General features: G+C 45.8%; 1 protein-coding gene across 1 annotated transcript in view; it reads right to left on the reverse strand.

Annotated features, from left to right (window-relative positions):
* Positions 1–199: 199 nt before the first annotated feature.
* The window catches only part of SPMIP11 (sperm microtubule inner protein 11), a 31,743-nt gene continuing 7,368 nt past the window's right edge, over positions 200–24,574 (reverse strand). The window contains exons 2-4 of the mRNA XM_017894774.1: positions 6,979–7,101; positions 1,147–1,291; positions 200–386 (exon numbers count right to left, since the gene is read on the reverse strand). Of these exons, the coding sequence (XP_017750263.1) occupies positions 338–386; positions 1,147–1,291; positions 6,979–7,101 (317 nt within the window). The 3' untranslated portion in view covers positions 200–337. The remainder of the gene's footprint in view (positions 387–1,146; positions 1,292–6,978; positions 7,102–24,574) is intronic.

Raw genomic sequence — 24,574 nt, forward strand, 5'->3', positions numbered from 1 at the left:
ATGTGCCTTCCCAGATTTGTGTGTGGCCCCTGCCATGCATGAGGCCTGTGGTTCTTTCCAGTGCCTTGGCCCCTCACAGACTTCTCACTCCAAGGTCTGGCTCATTCAGGAATCTCCCACACACCAGCTCTCACAACAACCTGGACACTGGAATCACTCCCACCCTGACCCCACAGCTCCCGCCGTGCACACAAGCAACTTTTAGTCCAATCTGTGTACTCTGCTTTCTCCATCTCCTCCTCCCATTAGTCAGCCATCAGAACTGGGAAACCTCCTTCTTTCCCCCCTCTTTGTACTCTTGCCACAATTCATCTTGTCTTTCTGCAGCCATATCTTCTTAATACAGACTGAAGGTTCTGTCATTGAGAATAGAGTGATCCATAAACCTGGAAAGAAGAGATTCAGAGAGAGATTCAGCCAGGCCAGGCTGGAGAGCAGGAGATCCTTAAAAATAGCTCCTAAGAGGCTGGGCGCGGTGGCTCACACCACTTTGGGAGGCCCTGGCAGGTGGATCACAAGGTTAGGAGTTCAAGACCAGCCTGGCCGAGATGGTAAAACCTCGTCTCTACTAAAAATACAAAAATCAGCCGGTCGCGGTGGTGGGTGCCTATAATCCCAGCTACTCAGGAGCTGATTCAGGAGAATTGCTTGAACCTGGGCGGCAGAGGATGCAGTGAGCTGAGATCGCGCCACTGCCCTCCAGCCTGGGTGAGAGCTAGACTCCGTCTGTATCAGTAAATAAATAAATAAATAAATAAATAAATAAATAAATAGCTCCCCAAACCGCCTCAGGGCAGAATGAGTAGGGGTAGTGATGAAAAAGTGGGGCTACTGCCAATGGATGGTGATTTGAGAGGTGGAGAGGTAGCGATGAAAGCAGCATTGGACTGCCACAGGAATACTATGGACACTTGTTTTGTACCAGCTCAGAAGTCACACCCACAAAGAGGAACACAAAGACACAGACAAATATTTAACTCCTTTTAATGCCATCACGGCCCAAATTCTGGGGCCAGTTTTCTCTGGTAAGACTCAAATCTCTCCTAATTCCCTAACTGACCAGAGATGAAATAATCTCTAAGACTGAAGTAAAGGGAAGGAGTACTTCCCTTGACCTCTCCACCCTTATGCCCCTCCCAGCCTAACCTGGTCATCGCGCTTTTTATGAGACAGTGGCGTGGGCTCCGGATCCATGGCATGGTTTCCTCTGGATGCACTCCTGGATCATGGGACTGCCAGAAGCTGAAGTTCTGAGCATCAGTCAAGGGGATTCTGAAGACCTGATTGGGAACTGAATGGGTGAGGGAAAGGGCAGGTTATCTAATTCCTTCAAGTTCTCGGCTCACTTTTCTGCCTCAGGGCAGCAATAGTCCAGCCCAGCCCAGCAACTGCTCAGCCTGACCAGGTGCTGAGAGGTCCTGGGAGTGTGGTCACCACACCCTGCTTCACTTCCGGATTCCAGCATCTCACATCCTTCATGGTCAAATGAATCAGTCTTGGTTCTTCCTGCTGCTAGTAAGCCCATCACCAAGAGAGCTTTCCCCAAGTGCTAAGATGGTAGAAACACAGGTGGTCAACCCATGTGGGAAATGTGTAAGATGGGGTCCACTGATCTATTATTTTTCTTGGCTTAATCATCCTCATTCTCTTCCCTCCTCTTGGAAAAAATGGCTTCCTTTGCTCACTCCAAGTAATTCTCTGAAACCTAACTAATACTACCTCATGTTTAGATGCTGTTAATAGATGTCATTTATCTAGTGCCTATTATGTTCTAGATGTGGTATTAAATATTCTTAAATTTTTGTAATAATATCAGACTCTGATGCTGTTTGAAAAAGTACTTTTGGGCTGGGTGCAGTGGCTCACACCTGTAATCTGAGCACTTTGGGAGGCCGAGGCAGGCAGATCACCTGAGGTCGGGAGTTCAAGACCAACCTGACCAACATGGAGAAACCCCGTCTCTACTTAAAAAAAAATTAGCCGTGCGTGGTGGTGCATGCCTGTAATCCCAGCTATTCAGGAGGCTGAGGCAGGAGAATCACTTGAACCTGGGAGGCAGAGGTTGCGGTGAGCTACGATTGTGCCATTGCACTCCAACTGGGGCAATAAGAGCAAAACTCTGTCTCAAAAAAAAAAAAAAAAAGTACTTTTGGCTGGGTGAGGTGGCTCATGCCTATAATCCCAGCACTTTTGGAGGCCGAGGCAGGTAGATCACTTGAGGTCAGGAGTTTGAGACCAGCCTGGCCAACGTGGTGAAACCCCATCTCTACCAAAAATACAGAAATTAGCAGGGCATCGTGGTGGGTGCCTGTAATCCCAGCTACTTGGGAGGCTGAGGCAGGAGAATTGTTTACACCTGAGAGACGGAGGTTGCAGTGAGCTGAGATCGTGCACTGCACTCCAGCCAGGGTGACAGAGCAAGACTCTGTCTCAAACAAAAAAAAAAAAAAAAAGAGAGAAAAAAAGTACTTTTACTATTTATTTGGATAAGTCTAATTCTACCAGTATAAAATTTGTTTATTTTTAAAACTTAGAATTATAGCCTAATATTCTGGATTGCTATACAGTGTTTATAATAATTTTTTTAAAATCCCTAATAATTCATTGAGTAGATGTTACATTTTTTGGCTTATTTTCCTATTAATTAATAATAAGCTATTAAGTTTTGCTATTAGAGGCCAGGTGTAGTGGCTCACCTGTAATCCCAGCACTTTATTTATTTTTTATTTTTTAATTTTTTTTGAGACGGAGTCTCGCTCTGTTGCCCAGGCTGGAGTGCAGTGGCGCGATCTCCGCTCACTGCAAGCTCCGCCGCCTCCCGGGTTAACGCCATTCTCCTGCCTCAGCCTCCCGAGTAGCTGGGACTACAGGCGCCTGCTACCACACCCGGCTAATTTTTTTGTATTTTCAGTAGAGACGGGGTTTCACCATGTTCGCCAGGATGATCTCCATCTCCTGACCTCGTGATCCGCCCACCTCGGCCTCCCAAAGTGCTGGGATTACAGGCGTGAGCCACCGCGCCCGGCCATCCCAGCACTTTAAGAGGCAGATGGATCACTCGAGCCCAGGACTTCCAGACCAGACCAGGCAACGTGTTGAAACCCCATTTCTACAAAAAATACAAAAATTAGTCCAGTGGGATGGTGCACGCCTGTAGTACCAGCTACTCGGAAGGCTGAGGTGGGAAGGATCGTTTGAGCCTGGGAGGTTGTTGAGGCTGCAGTGAGCCATCATTGTGCCACTGCATTCCAGCCTGGGCAACAGAGCAAGATTCTGTCTCAAAAAAGTTAAAATGGAAAAATATTAAAGTTTTGCTGTTCAAAATAACTTATTACCCCTCTTTCCACATGTGCCTGTTTTGATTTCTGAAAGTATTTTAGGTTTTAAACTTTAATTTTGTTATAATTATAGGTTCACATACAGTTGTAACGAATAGTACAGGGAAACCAGGTGCAATGGCTCATGCCTGTAATCCCAGCACTTTGGGAGAATCACTTGAGCCCAGGAGTTCAAGATCAGCCTGGGCAACATAGCAAGACCCTGTCTCTATTTAAAAAAAAAACAAAAACAGGGAAATCATGTGTACCCTTTACTCTTCCCCAAAATGGTTACAGCTTACAAAACTATAGTACACTACCACAACATGATATTAATATATTGAATACATTGATACAGAATAGTTCCATCACCACCCATCCTGGAGCTGGCATTTTATAGCCACCCTCTCCCACTGTCCCGCTTTGAAAATCAGTGATCTGTTCTTCATTTCTGTAATCTTGTCGTTTTAAGAATGTTATAAGAGCCAGATGTGGTGGCTCATGCCTGTAATCCCAGCACTTTGGGAGGCCGAGGCAGGTGGATCACCTGAAGTCAGGAGTTCAAGACCAGCCTGACCAATATTGTGAAACCCCCGTCTCTACTAAAAATACAAAAATTAGCCGGGCTTGGTGGCGGGTGCCTGTAATTCCAGCTACTCAGGATACTGAGACAGGAGAATCACTTGAACCAAGAAGGCGGAGGTTGCAGTGAGCTGAGATCGTGCCATTGCACTCCAGCCTGGGCGACAGAGCGAGACTCCGTCTCAAAAAAAAAAAAACAAAAAACAAACAAACAAAAAAAAACAGAGTGTTATATAAGAATGTTATATAAGAATGTCATATAAGAATGTTGTAAGGCCTGGTGTGGTGGCTCACACCTATAATTCCAGCACTTTGTGGGGCTGAAGCGGGAGGATTGCTGTGCTTGGGAGTGCCCGGGAGTTCAAGACCAGCCTGGGCAAAATAGCCAGACCTTGTGTCTAAAAAAAAAGAAAAAGAAAAAAGCTGGGCATAGTGGCAGACACCTGTAGTCTCAGCTACTCGGGAGGTTGAGGTGGGAGGATCACTTGAGCCCAGGAGTTTGAGACTGTAGTGAGCTATAAATTGCCCCATTGTACTTAGCCTGGGCAACAGAGTGAGACCCTGTCTTTAAAAAAAAAAAAAGAATGTTATATAAATGGCATCATATACTATGTGACGTTTATTTTATTTTATTTTTTATCAGCCTACATCATGCTTTGATGTCCTACATGCTTTTTAGTTTTGGTTTTTTTTTTTTTTTTGAGACATGGTCTTGCTCTGTCACCCAGGCTGGAGTGCAGTAGCGCTATCACAGCTCATGGCAGCCTTGACCTGCCAGGCTTAAGTGATTCTCCCACCTCAGCCTCCTGAATAGCTGGGACTACAGGTGAGCACCACCATGCCCCACGATTTTTTTTTTTTTTTTTGAGACGGAGTCTCACTGTGTCATCCAGGTTGGAGTGCAACTGCGCCATCTCGGCTCACTGCAACCTCTGCCTCTTGGGTTCAAGTGATTCTCCTGCCTCAGCCTACCAAGTATCTAGGATTACAGGTGCCTGCCACTATGCCTGGCTAACATTTTTTTGTATTTTTAGTTGAGACGGGGTTTCGCCACGTTGGACGGGCTGGTCTCGAACTTCTGACCTCAAGTGATCCGCCCGCTTCGTCTTCCTAAAGTGCTGGGATTACAGGCATGAGCCACCGTGCCTGGCTGTATGTTTTATAGATGGGATTTCACCATATTGCCCAGGCTGGCTACATGCTTTTTAAAATGTACATGTTCTGTCTTCACAATAGCGCTAAAAAGTATTATTCCCATTTCCAGATGGTTCAGAGAGATTGTGGTTAAAGGAACTTGCCTGAAGTCACAGAATTCATTTGCAGTTTAAACCCGGTTCAATAAAATGCCAAAGCTGGTGCTTACTATTCCTTAAAGGGATAATGCATGATAATATACAATGGTTTCATTTTTACTTTTTTTCTCCCAACAATTTTGAAAGATTAGTAAAATAATAGATCAGGCATTTTCTGTCCTCAACATCCTGCCTTTAAACCAATGAGGGGCCCGAAGTGGTGGCTCACGCCTGTAATCCCAGCACTTTGGGAGGCCAAGGGAGATGGATCACCTGAGATAAGGAGTTTGAGACCAGCCTGGCCAACATGGTGAAACCCCGTCTCTACTAAAAATGCAAAAATTAGCCAGGCGTGGTGGCGCACTCCTGTAGTACCAGCTACTCAGGAGGCTAAGGCACAAGAATAACTTGAACAAGGGAGGCGGAGGTTGCAGTGAGCCAAGATTGCACCACTGCACTACAGCCTGGACGACAGTGAGAATCTGCCTCAAAACAACAACAACAACAACAGCAAAACCAATGAAGGAGTAGGTCAATAAAGGGTAAATGGGCCGGGTGTGGTGGCTCACACCTGTAATCCCAGCACTGTGGGAGGCCAAGGTGGGAGGATCACTGGAGCCTGGGAGTTTGATGCCAGCCTGGACAACATAGCATGACTCCCTCTCTACAAAAATGGTTTTAAAACATTAGCCAAGCTTGGTGGTGCATGCCTGTAGTCCCAGCTACTCAGGAGGCTGAGGCAAGAAGATCACTTGAGCCCAGGAGTTCGAGGCTGCAGTGAGCTATGATTGTGCCACTGCACTCCAGCCTGGGTGACAGAATAAGATCCTGTTTCCAAGAAAAGAAAAGGTGAGACATCAAAAAAGAGGCAGAACTAGGACTCAAACATGGATCTTCTGCTTTTAAGTCTAATTCAAATTTCATTTTATTAATGGACATTGTGGCTCACGCCTGTAATCCCAGCACTTTGGGAGGCCCAAGTGGGTGGATCATCTGAGGTCAGGCGTTCGAGACCAACCTGGACAACATGGTGAAACCCCGTCACTACTAAAAATACAAAAATTAGCTGGGTATGGTGGCAGACATCTGTAATCTCAACTACTCGGGAGGCTGAGGCAAGAGAATCACTTGAACCTGGGAGACAGACGTTGCAGTGAGCTGAGATGGCGCCACTACACTCCAGCCTGGGTGACAGAGCAAGACTCTGTCTCAAAAAAAAAAAAAAATTTATTTTATCATGCTTATCCCACCAAGTCTACTTTCTCCCTCTTCCTCTCAGTCTCTCTCCTCTTGGCTCTTTTTTTTCTTTTCCTGCCAGATAACCATACCCAACCACATCCTAGCCATTCTTTTTTTTTTTTTCTTTTTTGAGACGAAGTCTCACCACTCTGTTGCCCAAGCTAGAGTGCAGTGGCACGATCTTGGCTCACTGCAACCTCCAACTCCTGGCTTCAAGTGATTCTCCTGCCTCAGCCTCTTGAGTAGCTGAGACTACAGGCATGCACCACCACGCCTGGCTAATTTTTGTATTTTAGTGGGGTTTTATATATATAGTGTAAATATATAAATATATAGTGTATAAAATATAGTGTATATTTTAGATGGGGTTTCACTATGTTGGCCAGGCTGGTCTTGAACTCCTGACCTTGTGATCTGCCTGCCTTGGCCTCCCAAAGTGCTAGGATTACCGACATGAGCCACCAAACCCGGCTTCATCCCAGCCATTCTTTAGGAACTCAGACATATCTTTTTTTATCCTAGCATGATGCCCACCCCAAGGTACTTACATGTCTTCAACAACACCTTCCGGACAGCTTCGTGGTATCTGGTGTGGCTATTCTGGTGCACGGAATAATTCCCATCTTTTGAGATAATGGGGGGAAGCCTAGTAGGCTCTGATTCCTTCTGGTCTGAAATGAGAGTAGACTTGTTCTGAGTACTTGGCAAATGACTATTTGATTCTCTGATTCCCTGGTCTCCATGCTAACCAGGTGCATGGCAGGCATCTCTCCTAGCCATTCACATCCAGTTCTCAGGAATCCAATCACCATGGCTGTGACAGAGGGGAGGGAGGGAGAATGCAGTGATCACAAGACCTCCCTTACCACTCTCTTGCTCCTGCCTGCCTCCTGGGTTTTAAGTGGCCAACTTCTGGAATCAGGATATTGGACACATGCTTACGGTTAGTGCAAGTGAAAAAGGCCCTTATCTGGGTAGACATTCCTCTCCTGGGATTGGCATATTTGCAGAACTTCAAATGGTCTAATAGTGGAAGTTATGTTTGAGCTAAGTCTTGGAGGAAAAGAAGGAGGTGGGTTACAGTAGAATCAGGAAGTGCATTTCAGACAGCAGAATGGCAAGTGTTTAGAAGCATTAGAGAGACATCAGAGGGCTATTTGGTTTGGAGCCTGGAGTGCTGGGTAAAGAGGAGAAGGACAGGAGATGGGGCTGGTAAGGTAGTGCAGTGTAGTGGCTACCTAGCTTTCGTTATGTTTGGGAATCACTCCTATGAAGCAAAACCTATATCTCACAATAGAGGCTGAATAGACGAGTTCTTCCTTACTCAACCTCTCTTTCAGCAAGGATATGGACAAAGAATTTTGGCTAGGCCAATCAAACACATCTGCTTCAGATTTTGAATCAAAGGTTGCAAGGAAGCAGTGGCCATATAAAGTTATCTGCTAGTGACAGGAGGTGACAGCAACGAAGCTGCATCCTGTTTCCAGCAGCAGTATTCAGGACCCAGCATCCTTGGTGCTAGTAGTGCCCACCACAGCATTGAATGCAGTGGTGTCTGTGCCAGACCAGGCCTATAGCATGATTCTGAGCATTGTTTCTGATTACCGTCCACCATATGTAGTTTTCCATTCCTACTGCAGCTTTTATGTGCTTCCCAATATTTTCTTATTTTCTTTCTCTTTTTACTTATTTATGTATTTTAAGAGGGTCTCCCTCTGCCGTGCAGGCTGGAGTACAGTGGTGTAATCATAGCTCATTGAAGCCATGAACTCCTGGGCTCAAGAGATCTTCCCTCCTTAGCGTCCCAAAGTTCTGGGACTACAGGTATGAGCCACTGCATCCAGCCCCACATACATATAGTTTTTCTTTTTTTTAGACGGAGTCTCACTCTGTCACCCAGGCTGGAGTGCAGTGGCCCGATCTTGGCTCACTGCAACCTCTGCCTCCTGGGTTCAATCACTTCTCCTGCCTCAGCCTCCCAAGTAACTGGGACTACAGGCGCTTGCCACCACACCTGGCTAATTTTTGTATTTTTAGTAGAGACGGGAGTTCACCATATTGGCCAGGCTGGTCTCGAACTCCTGACCTCATGATCCATCTGCCTCCACCTCCCAAAGTGCTGGGATTACAGGCGTGAACCGCTGTACCCAGCCAAAATTTTTAAAAATCCATTCATATTCTGCTTAAATAGGCTAGATTTGGCTTGCATCTCAGACTCCTGTACAAGGGAGGATGAGTTTGAGAAAAATTTAAGATGCAGAAGAGCAAGACTTGGTGAGGGAGTGAGAGAAGGAGAGCTGTTTAGGGTGGCTTCAAGATTTCTCTCTCTTGGCTGTTCCATCCATTCTGTCACGCAAGCCAAAAAGGCACTAGGCCCCTTTCCCTATCTCCTCCAGCCAGTCTCAAATGCAGAGTAAAATCCAGCTCTTGGCTGGGCACAGTGGCTCATGCCTGTAATCTCAGCTCTTTGGGAGGCCAAAGCGGGTGGATCACCTGAGATCAGGAGTTTGAGACCAGCCTGGGCAACATGGTGAAACCCCGCCTCTATGAAAAATACAAAAATTAGCTGGGAGTAGTGGTGTACGCCTGTAGTCCCAGCTACCCTGGTGGCTAAGGGAAGAGAATCGCTTGAATCCGGGAGGTGGAGGTTCCAGTGAGCCAAGATGATGCCACTACACTCCAGCCTGGGAGACAAGAGTGAAACTCCATCTCCAAAAAAAAGGAAAAGAAAAAAATCCACCTCTGCATCTGACATTTTCAGTGACTCCATTCTGTATTCCTGGAGCAGAAGTTATCCCATTTCTCAAATTTTTATGTTTTGTGATTATGGATGCCTGTCAGGAACTGGATCAGTTTACCATTCTCTTTGGAAATTGTCGAGGATTGCTGACTAATCTCTGGTGGAGGGTGGTGATGCCCCTTCTGTTCTGGAGTTCCTCCCCAGCTCCTGCTTTTTTCTTTTCTTCCTGGCTCAGCCTCACTCATTCATCATCTCTGTCCCTCATCTCTCTCGTTTGCCCTCCAATTAAATCTCCTTTAACATTCGCTATCTGAAATAATGGTACCACTAGAGTGGGGAACAGTTTGAATCCCCTCCCTGTACAGTTGAGGACTTGGAGAAGCAACAGTATTGAAGCCTTGGTTAGCATATAGAGTTCTGGAAGCCTGGACTGAACCACAGGGCTGATTTGTACTTCATTACAGGTTATAGCAATGAGGTCATTTCCTGGAAGCAATATTATTGAGCTTGGTATTTGAATTTGGGCAAGGTAGGGGTGGCAGGATGTCCTTGGACAAATAGAAATAGACTGAGGAGAAAGAACAAGCATATTCCTAGTGGCCAGTGGGAGCTAGACTGAGAATAATTATTGGTCTGAGCTCAGGTGACAGTTAGGAACTCTGTCTGTTCCTGAGGCCTCAGGCTGATTGCCAAGCGTACAGGCAGATGATGTTCTCTATCATCTCAACGTGTCCAAGCAGCAGGGTCCCGGCTTCCCATATGAATGGTCAGTGTGTGCTTGGAGGTGTGCTGGACAGTATTACTCACCTGGATGCCTTCCTTTGGAATCAAGCACCAATTGGCATATACCTGCATCCATTTTTGGCAAGCTGGGAGATAGATATTCTTGGTAACCCATAACTTTCCCAAGCTGTCAAGGTTTGGAAGGTACCTGGGGTGAAGGGGGCAGGGCTTGGAAAGAATCATGCCACAGCTACTGGGAAGGGGCATGTTCTGGGTAGAGGGATGCAATGAGCTCTTTATAACCAAACTCCAATGTGGTAAGGTAGATGAATCAATTATTCTGTCGGTAGGTGATACAACAGAATATCACCTACCGAATGGTCCTTCCTCCATCCAGTTAACGCCATGCTCTGCATGGTCTTTGCTGGTAGGTAGATATGAAGTACCCTAAATAGCTTTTAGAACTGGGCCACAAATTGGAGGTTGCCATAAAACCACCTTTAATGCTTTGAATAGACTATGAAGGACATCTAGGGTGATATAAAAGTACTTGAGTGGATCTTCCATCCCTCCAAATTAATGGTGCAGATTTCTCAGTATTACAAGCTTCCCTGTGACTCGGGGTGGTCACACAATCTTAGTTATTCACTACTTTGCCCATTGCCTCTGTTTGTTGCAACTGGGGCTGATTGGCCACAATGTTTTCAGGTTGAACAATTTTTAGAATGAGTCTACCTTTGGGCCTCCCAGAAATCGACCTTCTAGATTAGGGTATTTGCAGCCAGGCATGGTGGCTAATGCCTATAATCCCAGCACTTTGGGAGACTGAGTTGTGGTGGGATGAGCCTGTGGTCCTAGCTACTCAGGAGGCTGAGGTGGGAAGATCGTTGAAGTTTAGGAGGTTGAGGGTGCAGTGGGCTATGATTGTGCCACTGCACTCCAGCCTGGGTGACAGAGCAAGACCGTGTCTCAAAAAACAAAAAACAAAACAAAAAAAACAAACAGAAAAAATGACTCATAACTCCTGTCTAGGAGGTCAAATCAAATGTTAGGCATTAGTCTCTTAAAGGTGGATGGAACATTAAGATGTACTGAAATGGGCTGAAATGTGTTTGGAAGGCTAATTTGCACTTATCATCTTCCCTGATACAAATAAATTGTCAGTGCTTTGGGACGAAGTGGACAGAAGCATGAGCCCAGGAAAGCAGACCAATCCTCAAGGCATGTTTTCCATGTGGAAGCAGTTCCTTTGGCTCCATGTCCAAAAATATCTTCCTTGAAGTGGTGCACTTGTTCAGAATTCTGAACATGGGAAGTAGATGGGGCATGAGACGATAGCAGGACTTAGCGCTGGTTGCAGATTGCTGATGTAAAGTGGAGTACACGGAATTTTCTAGAGATAATAACAATAAAAATAGCTAGTGAATGTGCTTGGCACAACTCTATAATGTAGGTGCCATTATTATTTCCCAAAGAGGAAACAAGGTCAGAAAAGTTTAGTAATTTTCCCAAGTTACGTAACTAGCATATGGTAGGGACATGAATTTAACCCAAGTAGTTTGACTTCCAGAGCTCATGTTCTTAACCACCATTGCAATATCATCAGGCTTCCCAGGAAAGACAAAGGACTAAGGGGAAACACAGACTGTTCGAACCAGCCTTTGATAGGCTCCCCTGTGTACAGCTCAGTGGGGGTCCTGTCAAGGGTGTCTGCTCACCTGGAGCAGCCTTGAGTTAGGTGGGTGACATGGTATCATTTCCTTGATCCACAGGCAGAACCCTGCCTCCCTCAGCTCTACTAAAATGTGTAATATCATTTCCTATGGCCAGAATGGGGGAGCAGAGGCCTGGAACTTGGTGGGTAACTACCAGTGGATTAGATCAGTCCCAGTGGGGAAGACCAGTGCGGAAAGGCTAAACCCTTGTGGAAAAAGTGGCCTGTCTGCTGCGATACAGACACACTCACCCAGCTTAGAGGTGGGCCCACTCCTTAAGCTTAGAGTGTAGCTATGAATACGAGTACCTTCCCTTTCTAGTTTCATGTGGATAGGGGATGGAGTTGTGTTTTTATTGAGACAGGATCTCGCTCTGTTGCCCAGGCTAGAGTTCAGTGACACAATCATAGCTCACTGCAGCCTGGAACTCCTGGGCTCAGGTGATCCTCCTGCCTCAGCCTCCTGAGTAGTTGAGACTACAGGCATGTGCCACCATGCCTGGCTAATTAAAAACAAATTTATTTTTTGTAAAGAAGGGGTCTTGCTATGTTGCCAAAGCCAGTCTACAACTCCTAGGCTCAAATAATCTTCCCACCTTGGCCTCACAAATTGCTTAGATTACAGGCATGAGCCATCACACTGTGCCCCAAGGTACATTTCTCTAACTTCAGAAGGTTTATCCATTTGGAAAGGCAGAGGGGCTCAGAGGCTCTGGCCAATTCATTCTTGGCTGAATTGTGCCACTTATACTACTGTTTGAAAAGCCAGAATGGGCCGGGGACAGTGGCTCATGCCTCTAATCCCAGCACTTTGGGAGGCTGAGGCAGGTGGATCACTTGAGGTCAGGAGTTCGAGACCAGTCTGAAAAAAAAAAAAAAAGAGACCAGTCTGGCCAACATGGCAAAACTCTGTCTCTACTAAAAATACAAAAATTGGCCAGGCGTAGCACACACCTGTAGTTCCAGCTACTCTGGAGGCTGAGGCAGGAGAGTCGCTTGAACCTGGGGGGCAGAGGTTGCAGTGAGCTGAGATTGCGCCACTGCACTCCACCCTGGGTGACAGAGTGAGACTGTCTCCAAAAAAAAAAAAAGAGAGAGAGAAGAAAAGAAAAGCCAGAACAACAGTGCCCTCTGCTGTGGAGTCTAAGAATGGGATCTCCAGCTGTCTCCTAACAGGTGGTTCACCCAAGAGGCAGGGAGACTAGGAGATTGAGCAGAGGACATTCCAGCCAGGCTTCCTCTAACAGAATCCAGGAAATGAGAACGTAAGTAAGACGAGTTCAGCTTTTACCAAAGACTCGAGGTTGAGCCTTTCTTTAAAGAAATTCATTTGGAATTGGAAATGAAAGCAACTCTGAGGACTCATTAGTGAATTCCTCAGGGAAGGGGAATGATAAGGGCAGCAGTGGAGTAAGCTGGAGTGAGGCCCTTTGGATGTGCACAGCTTGAAGGTCAGTGTGTCTGTGGCTAGAGGGCAGTCATTGGAGAGTCTGGCAAGGAGAGGTCATTTGTCTCAATTGTCTCAAGACAAGAACAGGGAAAGAATAATCTTTCCCTACTACCCAAATCTCGCAGAGATTTTTTCTGTGACTCCGGTCAATGAACAGTGTTCTGGGTGCCTGGACTTGTGTTATGGTGAGAGCTAGGCTGACACAAGATTTTCATATAACAAGGCAAGGGAGTTGTCTCAAAGAAGGGCCAGATTAGAGGGAATTTTTCTAGAAAAAAGAACAAGGCCCTCCTGGACTAAGAGGAGGGTCAGGTATGAAGCTAAGAATAAATAGGATGGCTGGGCACAGCGGCTCACGCCTGTAATTCCTGCACTTTGAGAGGCCAAGGCAGGTGGATCACCTGAGGTTGGTAGTTCGAGACTAGCCTGGCCAACATGATGAAACCTTGTCTCTACTAAAATATAAAAAATTAGCTGGGTGTGGTCACATGTGCCTGTAATCCCAGCTAGTCAGGAGGCTGAGGCAGGAGAATCGCTTGAACCCGGGAGGCAGAGGTTGCAGTGAGCCGAGATCGCCCCACTGCACTCCAGTCTGGGCAACAATAGCAAAACTCTGTCCCAAAAAAAAAAAAAAGAATAAATAGGAGAGCAGGGTTCAAAGCTGGTGTTGAGAGAGATTCAGCAAAGGAAAGGACTGATACAGGATTGTGCTTCCCTGGGCAGGACGAAAGGGAAACCTTGAGCACCCAAGAGCCCAGAGTAAAAGGTGAACAAACCCTGGAAGCTGGGCTGAATCTGCAGGAGCAACCAGTATTAGAATGAGGAAGAGTGAGCCTGGGAGGGAACATGAATCTCCCAACTGGTAGACATAAGAGTTCTGGTCACTGGTCAGGGGTGCTATCCTGTGGGCAGTGAGTTGACCAGCCTCTTTCAGGGCCTAGATGAAATATCCTTTGAAGCCAGCCAGCGTCTTTTGTACAAGGAATCTTATGGTTAAAAATACTGTTTTCCAGGTATCCTATCCTGGCAAGTATGTCTTGAGTAGTGGACAAAGATATTGTAGTCACAGGAAAGGTGTATGTTCTATATGTAAACAGTAAACTTACATATGATTTATAACTTTTCCTCCATTATCTATTGTAAAGTTTTATGTGCTAGTTCTTAAGTACATTAGATACATTATTTTATTTAATGTCCATAATAAATCTTTCTTTTTTTGAGGCAGAGTCTGTTGCCTCAGGCTAGAGTGCAGCTCACTGCAACCTCCACCTCCCAGGTTCAAGAGATTCTCGTGCCTTGGCCTCCCAAGTAGCTGGGATTACAGGCACCCACTAACACATGCAGCTAATTTTTGTATTTTTAGTAGGAATGAGGTTTCACCATGTTGGCCAGGCTAGTCTTGAACTCCTGACCCCAGGTGATCTGCCTGTCTCGGCCTCCCAAAGTGTTAGGATTACAGGTATGAGTCACTGCACCCGGCCTCTCCACACTAAGTCTATAAGGCAGACATTATCGTCTCCATTTATAGGTGAGGAAACTGAGGCACTGTGAATTTGCTTAGTGTGAGTTAGCCTCCTGAATTTGAACATCTTTGGATCCTTGATAAACTGAGTTTCTTTTTGTTTTTGAGTCAGCCTCACTCTGTCACTAGGCTGGAATGCACTGGTGCAATCATGGCTCACTGCAGCCTCAACCTCCTGGGTTCAAGTGATCCTCCCACCTCAGCCTCCCAACTACCTGGGACTACAGGCATGTGCCAACACACCTGGCTAATTTTTGGTAGAGACAAGGTCCCAGTGTGTTGCCCAGGCTGGTCTCAAACCCCTGGGCTCAAGCGATCCTTTTGCCTCAGCCTCCCAAAGTGCTGGGATTACAGGTATGAGCCACTGCACCTGGCTTAAACTGAGTTTCTGAAGTCAAGGATAGACCAAAGTATGTTCCCCACACCCATTTTCCTCTTTGGTCTTTCTATTTTGATTCTTTATCAGGAGGAAAACGTAGGAAGGAGGCAGGAACTGGCAGAATGTTTGATTACACGTGTTGACTCACCTCTGAGTTTTCATTATGACTATAATAAGGAAAGCTTGAGTGGGCCCTTTTGAGTTGAATGTTAATACACTCACACCTACTAGGAGGGAAAAAAAAGCCTATCGTTCTTCAAGGAAGAATTGTGAATGACTTAAAAATATCATGATAGTAGGAGTGTTAAGAATGAAAAGTGTGAATATTAATAGGTTCATTTTTATAGTTGCTGTTAAAGGCCTAGCTAAGGGACCAGGCAAGGAATGTGGCTGATTCGAACCACGGAGTGGTTGAAGTGCTAAAACCAGATGGACAGAAAGGTGTCAAGCAGTTTGAGTGAATGTATTAACAAGGTGAAATCAACCAGAAAGAAACTGGGACCAGGAACCATTCTGGAGACAAATGAGAGTCTTTCAAGATTGTTTAGCTTGTGGAAAAGGGTGAGTAGAGATTCAGGAACTGTGGGTTCCCTGAATTGATGGACATAGAATTTGGGATGAGAAAGACCAGGGTAAGCAAGGTAGATGTGGGCTTGCTAGGAGATGAAGAGAATGCTGTATTTTACCCATAATCTCCCTGCCCCACGTGAATTTCCCAAACCAGTTCTGAGGTAATAGAAAATATGAGGCATGGGCCGGGTGCAGTGGCTCAAGCCTGTAATCCCAGCACTTTGGGAGGCCGAGACGGGCGGATCACGAGGTCAGGAGATCGAGACCATCCTGGCTAACACGGTGAAACCCTGTCTCTACTAAAACTACAAAAAAAACTAGCCGGGCGAGGTGGCAGGCGCCTGTAGTCCCAGCTACTCCGGAGGCTGAGGCAGGAGAATGGCGTAAACCCGGGAGGCGGAGCTTGCAGTGAGCTGAGATCCGGCCACTGCACTCCAGCCTGGAGCAGTTTTAATGGTGTGGTGATGGCAAGAGCCTGGGTTGGTGTGGGCTCAAGAGAGAATGGCAGAAGAACCAGAGACAGGCCGGGTGCAATGGCTCACGCCTGTAATCCCAGCACTTTGGGAGGCCAAGGCGGGTGGATCACGAGGTCAGGAGATCGAGACCATCCTGGCTAACATGGTGAAACCCCTTCTTTACTAAAATACAAAAGTTAGCCAGGCATGGTGGCGGGCGCCTGTAGTCCCAGCTACTCAGGAGGCTGAGGCAGGAGAATGGCGTGAACCTGGGAGGCGGAGCTTGCAGTGAGCCAAGATCACGCCACTACGCTCCAGGCTGCAACAGAGCAAGACTCTGTTGCAAAAATTTAAAAAAGGAAAAAAAAGAATTAAGAAGAAGAACCAGAGATAGAAAAAACAGGCAACTTTTTTTTTTTTTTTTTTTTTTTTTTGAACCGAGTTTCGCTCTTGTTGCCCAGGCTGCAGTGCAATGGCACAATCTTGGCTCACCAAAACCTCTGCCTCCTGGGTTCAAGCGATTCTCCTGCCTCAGCCCCCTGAGTAGCTGGGATTACAGGCATGTGCCACCATGCCTGGCTAATTTTGTATTTTTAGTAGAGACAGAGTTTCCCATTTTGGTCAGATTGGTCTTGAACTTCTGACCTCAGGTGATCTGCCTGCCTTGGCCTCCCAAAGTGTTGGGATTACAGGCATGAGCCACCGTGCCTGGCCCAAACAGACAACTCTTATGAGGAATTTTGCTCTACTGGGAGCAGGGAAATAGGAAATGTGGGGTTTTAAGATGGAAGAAGAAATATATTTTTTTGGCGGGGGGGGACTGAGTCTTGCTCTGTCGCCCAGACTGGAGTGCAGTGGCACGATCTCGGTCCACTGCAGCCTCTGCCTCCCAGGTTCAAGTGATTCTTCTGCCTCAGACTCCCAAGTAGCTGGCACTACAGGTGTGCACCACCACGCCTGGCTAATTTTTGTTTTTGTTTTTTTTTTTTTGAGGCGGAGTCTTGCTCTGTCGCCCAGACTTGTTTTTTTTTTTTTTTCTTTTTTTTTCTCGCCCAGACTGCGAGTGGCCAGTGGCGCAATCTCGGCTCACTGCAAGCTCGCCTCACCGCGGTTCACGAATTCTCCTGCCTCAGCCTCCCAAGTAGCTGGGGACTACAGGCCGCCCGCCACTCGCCCAAGGCTTAGTTTTTGCTATGTTTTTTTGAGTAGAACGCGGGTTTCACCTTATTGTTAGCCAGGGATGGGTCGTTGATCTCCTCGACTCTGCTGATCCGCCCGCTCTCGGCCTCCTATATAGTGTGTGTATTACAGGCCTTGAGCCACCGCTGGCCCGGGCCAATTTTTTGTATTTTTAGTTAGAGGATGGGTTTTCACCATGGTTGTCAGGTTGGTCTTGAACTCCTGGCTCAAGTGATCACCTGCCCTCAGGCGCCTTCCCAAAGTTCTGGGATTACAGGTGTTTGAGCCACTGGTCTCAGCCCCAGAAGAGGAAATTATAGAGGACAAATTATACAAAGAGTGACTGAGGCTGGGCGCGGTGGCTCAAGCTGCTGAATCCCAGCACTTTGGGAGGCCGAGACGGGCCGGATCACAGACGAGTCAGGAGTTCGAGACTATTCTGGCTAACACGCCGCTGAAACCCCGTCTCTATTAAAAAAATACAAAAAGCCTAGCGGGCGAGGGTGCTGGCACTGCTGGTCCGCTACTCGGGGAGGCCTGAGGCCCAGGGTGAGAATGGGTAAACGGGGAGGCAGGAGCTTGGCATGTGAGCTGAGGATCGGCACTGCAGTCCAGCCGGGCGACAGAGCGGAGACTCCGTCTCAAAAAAAAAAAAGAAAAAAAAAAAAAAAAAGAGTGAGAAGAATTATTGGAGTGGTGTTTTGGAGAAGGCAAAAAGAAATGGGATCTGGTCAAAAGTGGAGGGGGTTTGTCTTAATAGGTGTGTGGGCCATTCATTCATGATAATAGGAGATATATGGGCACAGATGCAGGTAGATGGATAGATGTGGTTTGTGATAGCTTATGGAAATTATCTACCAATTGCTTCTGTTTTCTCTTTGAAATGGAAGGCAACTCATTATATGAGAATGAGGATGGGGGGAGAAGGTGTTGGAGGTTTGAAGAAACAGGAGAAGGTAGGAAAAGGCCTCCAGGAGATGAGGAGAGTGAATGGAACAAGGAAATGTAGCTTGACTTCTGGGCAGCAATAATCACCACAACAAGACCCACTGAGTTTGGTGATCATGGATTTAAAGCAAGGGCAATTGGCATGCCTTTTTTTTTTTTTCCCCTAGACTGCGAGTGTAAACTTCTCTTTCCAGGAATTTTGATATAATCCAGATGGTAGTGGGGAGAGGAGGGTTGAAAAAGAAATGAGGGCAATAGCTCGAGGAGACCACGTGGCCAAGGGAGGTTTCTTCCCTTGCCCTTCCCCTGCCAGATGGAAGAGATGATAGCATATTTGTATACTGACGGAAATGATCTGGGAAGAAGGAGAATCCTGAGGGAGAAGGTGATAGTTTTAGGAGCAAAATCCTATAGTAGCTGAGAAGGGATGGGCTCCAGTACACAAATGGAATCAGTTCATTCATTGAACCAGAGGGAATGGAGTGGAATGTTAGATGTGATGATGGAAAGTCTTTGATTCCTTCTAATTTTCTTAGTGAAATAAGGAGCAAGGAAGTTAGCTCAGAGTGAGGATGGGAGAGGGGCTTTAGATCTCCAAGGAGGGGATGTGAAATAGTTGACTTGAGGATTGGGAGAGTGACTGGGGGAATATGATAGGATTGTCAGGCTGCCCTGAGTTCCCACTTGACATCTGTGGTTATGGTACTCATCACTCTAGGAAGACTAAACATCCTAGATAAAAGCTAAATAAAGTCACCTTTGTCTCGACAGGTTTCTCTGAAGCACACTTTTCATGGCCTTATAATGAACTCCTAGAGGTCAGCCTATGTGTCTCACAGCTTGGCCATGTGGGCACAGACTTCAACTCTGGGGCAATTCAAGTGGCTTCAAGAAAGTACTAAATAGAAGAAAATTACTATTGAATGCAATTTTCAGGTGGAAGATTGGATGATATGGTTGAAGCCAAACTTGGCGGAGGGTAGCCAAGTTGCCTGAATGTCTTTGTGAAAAGGGATTGTGGCATCAGAAATACTATTCTATGGTTCCTTTTGTTATGAGGTCATGGATGATGGGCACAGTGCATAGCTATGTTAGGGTTTGCACTATTAAAAAGGCTGTCAGAACTGGGAGATGAATTTCAGGGCTGGGATGCAATGAAAGCAATCTGATCAAAGTGGGAGGTGAAGGTACCCTACTACAGTTTTGGCTTTGAATTTTTTCTCGATTTTCAATCTGTTTTTATGAAGATGAAGCCCTAGGCTTAGCTCTATACATGACAAGCTTCTCATTCTTCAGGCTGTTGCTCAAACATTACTTCATTGAATTATCTGTCTAAAGAGGGTCTCTTGTTGGGCATGGTGGCTCATGCCTGTAATCTCAGCATTTCGGGAGGCTGAGGCAGGAGGATCACTTGAGCCCAGTTTAAGACCAGCCTGGGCAACAAAAGGAGACGCTGCCTCTCAAAAAAATGAAATAAAGTAAAAGTTAAAAAAACAAAATAAAATAAAGTGTGCCTCTCCAAGTTACTCTTCATTACGGCATCTTCAAATTCAGTTGTCCATAAGGGCCAGGCAGATAATGCTTATGAGTAAAGCAAGCTGGGTAAGAAACCCGTACCATCTGCAGGGGGAAGCTGCTACTTTATTCTACCTGTTTGTTGTCATTTACAGCCACAGTTTAGGGCCAGTGTGGCCAAATCTAATTTTTTTTTTTTTTGAGACGGAGTCTCACTTTGTTGCCCAGGCTGAAGTGCAGGGACACAATGTTGGCTCACTGCAACCTCTGCCTCCCGGGTTCAAGTGATTCTCCTGCCTCAGTCTCCCGAGTAGCTGGGATTACAGGCATGTGCCACCATGCCCAGCTAATTTTGTGTTTTAGTAGAGACAGGTTTCACCATGTTGGCCAGGCTGGTCTTAAACTCCTGACCTCAGATGATCCACCCGCCTTGGCCTCCCAAAGTGCTTGGATTACAGGTGTAAGCCATTGTGCCCGGCCCCCAAATCTAATTTTTAAAGAGAAGTCAGAAATGTTGGTTTTACATGAAATCTCTGGATTTTTAGATGTTGGTCTACATTTGTTTTTAAAAAGCACTCTGCAAACTGAGCATGGCATCAGGCTACATCTGGCATCCAGGCCAGCACTTTAGGACTTCGGTTCTATTGCATTGCCCCTTTATTTTCTCCCCAGCACTCGGCACAATTTGTATCTTGTTTATTTATTTACTAGTTTTATTGTCTGTGTTAATCACTGTTATATTTCTAGTGTCTTACACAGTGGCTGGCACAATCAATTCCCAATAAATAAATATTTGATGTTGGATTAGAGGGGGAGTCTGGCTTGGTGCTTTACTTAGAAGCTTTTCATATATTTTCAATATTATTGCATACATGATTTATACATATGAACATGGAAGTATGTATGCGTTTATATATGTGTGTATATGTGCATGTAGATATACACCCATCTATATATGACAAATATTTTCACTCAGTCTCTCTCTTGATTTTAAGTTTATGATGTCTTTTGATACACAATTAAATTATTTTTTAGTAAAAATTGTCAATATTTTCTTTTAGGCTTCTGGGCTTAATGTCCAATAAAGAAAGATTTGCAAAACCCTGCTAAGAATATACAAATACTCTATGTTTTCTTCTAATATTTCTGTAGTTTTATTTATTGAACTCTCTAATTCATCTGAAATAGATTGATTGATTGAGACAAAGTCCTGCTCTGCCACCCAGTCTGGGAGGTGCGATCTTGGCTCACTGCAATATCCGCCTCCTGGGTTCAAGTGATTCTCCGGCCTCAGCCTCCCAAGTAGCTGGGCTGTAGGCATGCACCACGAAGCCCAGCTAATTTTTTTGTATTTTTAGTAGAGACGGGGTTTCACCATGTTGGTCAGGCTGGTCTCGAACTCCTGACCTCAAATGATCCGCCTGCCTCAGCCTCGGGAATTTATTTTTGTGTATGATGTGAGGTGGGAGGTGTGTATTACGCTGAGAAACATCTTTTTATTCTTTTTTTTTTTTTTTTTGAGATGGAGTCTCGCACCGTCCCCCAGGCTGGAGTGCAGCCTTGGCCGGATCTCAGCTCACTGCAAGCTCCGCCTCCCGGGTTCACGCCATTCTCCTGCCTCAGCCTCCCAAGTAGCTGGGACTTCAGGCGCCCGCCACCTCGCCTGGCTAGTTTTTTTTGTATTTTTTAGTAGATACGGGGTTTCACCGTGTTAGCCAGGATGGTCTTGATCTCCTCACCTCGTGATCCGCCCGTCTCGGCCTCCCAAAGTGCTGGGATTACAGGCTTGAGCCACCACGCCCGGCCGGCAGTGGCTTTTATAAAAATGAAGCTGAGGCCGGGCACGGTGGCTAATGCCTGTAATCCCAGCACCTTGGGAGGCCGAGGCGGGCAGATCACAAGGTCGGGAGTTCAAGACCAGTCTGACCAACATGCAGAAACCCCACCTCTACTAAAAATACAAAAATTAGCCTGGTGTGGGGGCACAGGCCTGTAATCCTAGCTACTTGGGAGGCTAAGGCACAAAATTGCTTGAGCCCTGGAGGCAGAGGTTATACTCCTTCGTAAATTAAGAATAAAAAGATGGGGCCAGGCATGGTGGCACATGTCTGTAATCCCAGCTACTTGGGAGGCTGAGGCAGGAGGATCACTTGAACCTGGGAGGTGGAGGTTGCATTGAGCCGAGATCGTGCCATTGCACTCCAGCCTGGGCAACAAGAGCGAAATTCCATCTAAAAAAAATAAAAATAAATATAAAATAAATAAAAGCCGCAGCCCTTTTTCTCCACACATATTCTCCATCAGTTCAAATATTTGGATAACAGGTGGCAGGCACCTGTTATCCCAGCTACTCGGGAGGCTGAGGCAGGAGAATCGCTTGAACCCGGGAGGCGGAGGTTGCAGTGAGCCGAGATTGTGCCATTGCACTGCAGCCTCGGCAACAGAGCGAGACTCTGTCTCAAAAAAACAAAACAAACAAACAAACAAAAAACAGAAAAAAAAGAAAAGGAAAATGAAGCTGAATGTTTTGGAAAAACTCAAAAAAGGTGGGTCATTTAAAAGCTGGGGGCTAGGTGAGGTGGCTCATGCCTGTAATATGTGCTTTGGGGGGCCCAGGCAGAAGGATTGCTTGAGGCCAGGGGCTCGAGACCAACCTGGGCAACAAGTGAGACCCTGTGTCTACAAAAAAAACTTTTTTAAATTGTAGTAAACTTTGAGTTAAAATGGATTGGAGTTAGAAAATCACAATTTTGCAATTATTACAGAAACAACAGATTCACACAAAACCATCAATCGATACTAAAATTAGTGGGTGAAAATCTGATGAAGAATAGGATAGTTGACTAGGTGCAATGGCTCATGCCTGTAATTCCACCACTTAGGGAGGTTGGGGCGGGAGAATCGCTTGAGCGCAGGAATTTGAGAATAGCCTGGGCAACATAGCCCAGGTCTAGTAGACCTTCTACTAGAAATGAAAACAATTGGCTGTGTGTGGTGGTGGGCATCTGTAGTCCCAGCTACTTGGGAGGCTGAGGTTGGAAAATTGCTTAAGTCTGGGAGGTCAAGGCTGCAGTGAGCTGTGATTGTGCCACTGCACTCAAGCCTGAGCAACAGAGTGACACCTTGTCAAAAAAAAAAAAAAAAAAAAAAAAGAATAGGATACTAGCATTTTTCCAAAGAATCTTACCAGAAATTATTGGTTACAAAAGAAGAATGGTAACTTGACAGTGAAGAAAACCAACACCTTAAGTGGTCAAAGTTCACATTACCAGTAATGGGACAAAATGACATCATGAGCCTCCCGATATGATGTACTGAGGACATAATGTCACTTATTCCTGCCAAAGATGTTTAAACTCAATCTAATCATGAGAAACATCAGAAAAATCCAAATTATGGAATATTCTACACAATGTCTTGCCTATACTATTACAAAAATGTCAATACTAGCCAGGCGTCTAATCCCAGCACTTTGGGAGGCAGAGGTGGGTGGATCACCTGAGGTTGGGAGTTCGAGACCAGCCTGAGCAACATGGAGAAACCCCGTCTCTACTAAAAATACCAAATTAGCTGGGCCGGGTGGCGCATGCCTGTAATTCTAGCTACTTGGGAGGCTAAGGCAGGAGAATCGCTTGAACCTGGACGGCGGAGATTGCGGTGAGCCACTGCACTCCAGCCTGGGCAACAAGAGCAAAACTCCGTCTCAAAAAAAAAAAAAAAAAAAAAAAAAAAAAAAAAAAAAAGGCAGTATCATGAAACGAAGGTGAAGGAACTATTCCAGATTAAAGGAGACTAAAGAGACATGCTCACTAAATGCAATGGTTGATCCTTAACTGGACCCTGGAAGGAAAAATTTTGCTCCAAAAGACATTAATGGACAGTCTGGGCAACATAGCGAGACCTCATCTCTTTTATTTTTAATTTTTAAGATGGAGTCTCTGTCACCCAGGTTGGAGTGCAATGGCGTGATCTTCGCTCACGGCAACCTCCATCTCCCAGGTTCAAGCAATCCTCCCAAGTCATCCTCCTGAGTAGCTAGCATTAGAGGCACCTGCCACCATGCCTGGCTAATTTTTGCATTTTTAGCAGAGACTAGGTTTCACCATGTTGGCCAGGCTGGGACCTCCTCTCTTAAAAAAAAAAAAAAAAGTTGCCCAGGTGTGATGGCTCATGCCTATAATTCCAGCACTTTGGGAGTCTGAGGTGGGAGAATCACTTGAGCCCAGGAGCTCAAGGCTGCAGTAAACCATGATCACCTCACTGCACTGAAGCCTGGGAGACAGAGTAAGACCTTGTCTTAAAAAAAAAAAAAAAAAGGCGGGGCGCAGTGGCTCACGCCTGTAATCGCAGCACTTTGGGAGGCCAAGGTGTGCAGATCACGAGGTCAGGAGATCGAGACCATCCTGGCTAACACAGTGAAACCCCCGTCTGTACTAAAAATACAAAAAATTAGCCAGACGTGCTGGCGGGCACCTGTAGTCCCAGCTACTCTGGAGGCTGAGGCAGGAGAATGGCCTGAACTCGGGAGGCAGAGCTTGCAGTGAGTTGAGATGACGCCACTGTACTCCAGCCTCAGCGACAGTGAGACACCATCTCAAAAAAAAAAAAAAGACATTTATGAAACAATTGGCAAAACTGAGAAATGCACTCTAGGTAATTATATAACAGCATTGTGTAAGTGCTAAGATTTGCTGAATTTGATACTTATATGGTGAGTTGTTGTTGGGAGATATAAGCTTATTTATTTAAAGGGAAAGAGATATAATATGAGCAACTTATTCTCAACTATCTGAGATAAAGTAGATACTATAGTAGAGACAAAGCAAAAAACAGAGTGGCAAAATTAACAATGAGTTAACTTGGGTAAAGGGTGTAGAGAAATTCTTTCTACAAGTCTTACACGTTTTCTGTAATTTTGAAGTTACATTAGCAAGAAAAGTTTTTTTTTT

Source organism: Rhinopithecus bieti, unplaced genomic scaffold (genome assembly GCF_001698545.2).
Source record: "Rhinopithecus bieti isolate Rb0 unplaced genomic scaffold, ASM169854v2 scaffold_24390, whole genome shotgun sequence".
In the NCBI taxonomy this organism is placed as follows: domain Eukaryota; kingdom Metazoa; phylum Chordata; class Mammalia; order Primates; family Cercopithecidae; genus Rhinopithecus; species Rhinopithecus bieti.